Raw genomic sequence first — 4,467 nt, forward strand, 5'->3', positions numbered from 1 at the left:
TCCCCAAAGACCTCAAAGCCCTCAAACCCTCTCAGCTTCCACAACTTTGCAAGTTCGCCACCACCGCTGCTGCTGCTGCTGCTGCTGCTGCTGCTGCTGCTGTGCTGCTGCCTCGCTGCTGCTCCTTCAGCTGCTGCCTTGGCTGCTGCTGCTTCTACAGCTCCCTCTCCTCTCTTCCTTCTTTCCCGCCCCCTGCTTCAGCTTTGCTGCTGCTATAGCTGTTGTTGCTGCTACTGCTGCTGCTGCTGCTGCTGCTTCCTTGCTGCTGCTCCACCTCCTTCGCGGATGCCTTTGCTTCAGCTGAGCAGCAGCAGCAGCAGCAGCAGCAGCTCCGCTCTCCCTCCTCCCCTCCCCGCTGCGGCTGCAGAGCCGCCTGCGTCGCCACCCCCGCTGCTGCTGCTGCTGCTGCTGCTGCTGCTGCTGCTGCAGGGAACTGCGCAGCGAGCTGCTGCAGGTGGTGCTGCGGGTGGGGGGCCACCTGGGCTCTTCTGTGGGGCTCGTCGAAGCTGCTGCTGCTCTTTTATTTGTTTTGGAAATTCCCAAAGATGTTTTGGTCTTCGACGTTTCGCACCAGGCCTACCCGCACAAGGCGCGCAAACCCTAAACCCTAAACCCTTTTTCAGGGTTTCCCCCGGAACCCACGCAGTCTAGGAGCAAACCCGAAAGGGCTCGCGGGACCTTTGGAGGGTTTTAGAGGGTTTGGAGAGGGTTTGGAAAGGGTTTTGGAAAGGGTTTTTAGAGGGTTTTGAGTGGGTTTTGGAATGGATTTCTAGAGGGTTTTTAGAGGGTTTTCGAAAGGGTTTTGAGAGGGTTTTGAGAGGGTTTTGAAGAGGGTTTTGAAGAGGGTTTTGAGGGGGTTTTGAGAGGGTTTTGAAGAGGGTTTTGAAGAGGGTTTTGAAGAGGGTTTTGATGAGGGTTTTGAGGGCGTTTTGATGAGGGTTTTGAAGAGGGTTTTGAAGAGGGTTTTGAGGAGGTTTTGAGAGGGTTTTGATGAGGGTTTTGATGAGGGTTTTGAGAGGGTTTTGAGAGGGTTTAGAAACTTCTTTTGGAGACCTTTGGGGATCTTTTCGAGGGCTTTCGTGGACACTTTTTAAACCCTTTTAAACCCTTTTAAACCCCTTTTAAAACCCTTTTAAAACCTTTTTGTAAACCCTTTTATGTCTCTTTTAAAGCCCATTTTAAAACCCTTTAAACCCTTATCTTGTCTCTTTCAAAACCCTTTTAATCTTTTTCAGTTCTTTTATTTCTTTTTATTTCTTTTTACTTCTTTTCATTTTTTATTTATCTTCTTTTATATCTTTTTATTTTCTCTTATTTCTTTTCATCTCCTTCAATCTTCTTCAATCTTTTTAATTTTATTTTATTTTTTTCCTTTTTTATTTTTTTAATTTTTTAAATTTCCTTAAACTCCTTCAACTCTTCTCAAACCTCCTTTCAATTTAATTAATTTAATGAATTTAATTTAATTTAATTAATTTAATTAATTTAATTTAATTACTTCAATTAATTTAATCTAATTTAATTAATTCAATTAATTTATTTTTTATTTTTTATTATTTTTAGATGCTGACTGGCCGCCGCCATTTAATGCACCGCCTGCGACAGTCTGGAGGCCTTTCGGGTTTTTTGTCTCGAAAAGAATCCATATATGATTGTTTTGGCGCTGGTAAACCCTAAACCCTAAACCCTAAACCCTAGGCGCCAAACTCTAGGCGCTAAACCCTAGGGCCGAGGGCCGAAGGCTCACGGGCGGGGCTCTTCAAAAGCGCCGCAGCTTCATGTGCTTGGCTGCGCGCTTCGCTGCAACCTAGGGTTTAGGGTTTAGGGTTTAGGGTTTAGGGTTTAGGGTTTAGGGTTTGGTGCTGCAGGCCACTCCTCCACTTCCATCAGCGCCATCCAAGGAATCTATGTGGCAAATCGCATGCAGCGGAGGCACGAGGGTTTGCACGTGGCGGTCATCGGTGCGCCAACTCTAGGGCTTAGGGTTTAGGGTTTAGGGTTTAGGGTTTAGAGTTTAGGGTTTTACAGTTTAGAGTTTAGGGTTTAGGGTTTTGGGCGAGCCGTGCGGCTGACCTGTGGGCAGCGAGCCAGCTGCTTTGGAGCAGCGCCGCTCACCCCGGCCCACCCACAGTGCAGGGCCTAGGGTTTAGGGTTTAAGGTTTAGGGTTAAGGGTTTAGGGTTTAGGGTTTGTCTTCAGGAGACGGGGGCCTCACTGGGGGCATGGCCTACGAGGCTTTAAACGCCTGCGGGTTTTTGCAGTCTCCCATTTTAGTAATTTTAAATGACAACCAGCAAGTGTCTTTGCCCACGGGTACAAACTCAGCAGGTACAAACCCTAAACCCTAAACCCTAAACCCTAAACCCTAAACCCTAAGCCCTGGCCTCGTGAGGGGTGGGGTCCCGCGGGCGCGCCATCGTTTCAGTTGCTGCAGTTAACTGCTGCTGGCAGCAGACTGCCAGACTGTGGCTTCGCTGGTGATTCTCTGAGGGTTTAGGGTTTAGGGTTTAGGGTTTGTGGCTCAGGCGGCACTGCGCCTGCCAGCGCCGTGTCTCGACACATGCGCCGTTTGCTGCAGCGGCGCAGCCTGCGGTGTCTGTCCCCCCAGCAGAAGCTGCAGCAGCTGCTGCAGCAGCTGCTGCAGCAGCAGCAGCAGCCGCAGCAGCAGCAGCAGCAGCAAGACGTCCCTGCTGTGCATGCTCCAGCTCAGGGAGAAGAGGGTGGAGCCTCTTTTTTCGAGGGTTTAGGGTTTGACTACTTGGGGCCTTTAGACGGCCACGACGTCCTGGGCCTGGTCTCGGTCTTGCAGGTTATCAAGGTCAGGGTTTAGGGTTTAGGGTTTAGGTTTTAGGGTTTAGGGTCTAGGGTTTAGGGTTTAGGGTGCAGGCGACTTGTGTTGCGGGGGTGCAAGCCCCCGTTGGGGGCTCTTTTGTCCTGCCTCATGAAGCTCAAGGCTCTCCGAAGAGGTTTAGGGTTTAGGGTTTAGGGTTTAGGGTTTAGGGTTTAGGGTTTGCGCGCAGCGCGGGGGTTTGCGGAGGCCCACTGTGCTGCACCTCAAGACAGAAAAAGGGTTTGGCTACGCCCCAGCGCTCGCAGCCCCTGACCGCATGCACGGGGTGGAGGCGGCCCCGCACTTGGGGCTGCATGCAGCCAGCAGCAGCAGCAGCAGCAGCAGCAGCCGCAGCAGCAGCAGCAGCAGCAGCAGCAGCAGCAGCGGCAGCAGCGGGGGCCCCAGCGCGGCTGCTGCTGCTGCTTCGGGTGGCTTTGCTGCCGTGGCAGCGACGGGCCAGCAGCCGCTGCTGCTGCCGCTGCCGCCGCAGCAGCAGCAGGCGCGCCCCGCTGCAGCAGCAGCAGCAGCAGCAGCAGCAGCGGGGCTTCGCCGCAGCAAACTGCCGTCGCTAACCTCCGTTTTCTCAAAAGGACTCCTCGAGTTGGCGAAAAAAGATAAAAGTGTTTTGGGAATAACAGCAGCAATGCCGGGAGGGACTGGGTTGTCAGTTTTAGGTGTACATACACCGCAGCAGCTGTACGACGTGGGCATAGCGGAGCAGCACGCAGTCACTTTTGCTGCTGGCCTCGCAGCAGCGCCAGCAGCAGCAGCAGCAGCAGCAGCAAAACCCTTCTGCTGCATCTACAGCACCTTCCTCCAAAGGGCCTACGACCAGGTCGTCCACGACGTCGCCCTCCAAAACCTGCCCGTCAGGTAAACCCTAAACCCTAAACCCTAAACCCTAAACCCTGACCCTAGACCCGAGGTCCTCGGCAGCCACGCTTAAACGCTTAACACGGCATCCTGCCGCCCCGGACAGCGCTGCCTGCCCTCTCAGGCTTTAGGGTTTAGGGTTTAGGGTTTAGGGCTTAGGCCTTAGGGTTTAGGGTTTAGGGTTTAGGGTTTAGGGTTTGGGTTAGTGAGCCTTTCGGGTTTTGCGGAGCACTGCGTCACTGGGCTGCCCGCGGCGCGCCTCGCCGGCGGCGCCCGCCGTCCAACCAGGGCCCACGGTTTAGGGTTTAGGGTTTAGTGTTTAGGGTTTAGGGTTTAGGGTTTGCGGCAGGCTAATAGTGGACCGCGCGGGCCTCGTGGGCGCAGACGGCAGCACTCACCAGGGGGCTTTTGATTTATCTCTTTTGGGCCATTTGCCGAACTTCACAGTAATGGCCCCCAGCGACGAACTCGAACTGCTGCGCATGCTCAAGGTAGGGTTTAGGGTTTAGGGTTTAGGGTTTAGGGTTTAGGGTTTGGGGTTTAGGGTTTGCGGGGGGGGGGCGGGGGAGGCACGCGTTGCTACCAGCAGCTGTCCAACTCCCGAGGGCTTGTGAAGGGTTTAGGGTTTAGGGTTTAGGGTTTAGGGTTTAGGGTTTAGGGTTTAGGGTTTGGGGTTTGGGGTGAGTGTTTGCAGACAGCGTATCTGCTAGACTCGGGCCCTTCTGCTATCCGCTTTCCGCGCCGCTCCTGCTTTGGCCTGGAAGC

General features: G+C 53.4%; 1 protein-coding gene across 1 annotated transcript; it reads left to right on the forward strand.

The window, feature by feature from the left end:
- Positions 1-1,563: 1,563 nt before the first annotated feature.
- On the forward strand, positions 1,564-4,412 carry ETH_00003770 (Deoxyxylulose 5-phosphate synthase (Fragment); the record flags this gene model as incomplete). Its single annotated transcript, XM_013380742.1, has 7 exons — positions 1,564-1,666; positions 1,869-1,961; positions 2,199-2,327; positions 2,525-2,817; positions 3,020-3,702; positions 4,052-4,198; positions 4,397-4,412. 7 exons carry the CDS (start codon positions 1,564-1,566, stop codon positions 4,410-4,412), a joined length of 1,464 nt encoding a protein of 487 aa, XP_013236196.1.
- Between the last annotated feature and the right edge of the window lie 55 nt (positions 4,413-4,467).

The sequence above is a fragment of the Eimeria tenella genome, genomic scaffold, assembly GCF_000499545.2.
Source record: "Eimeria tenella Houghton genomic scaffold, Eth_scaff851, whole genome shotgun sequence".
Taxonomy (NCBI): Eukaryota; Apicomplexa; class Conoidasida; order Eucoccidiorida; family Eimeriidae; genus Eimeria; species Eimeria tenella.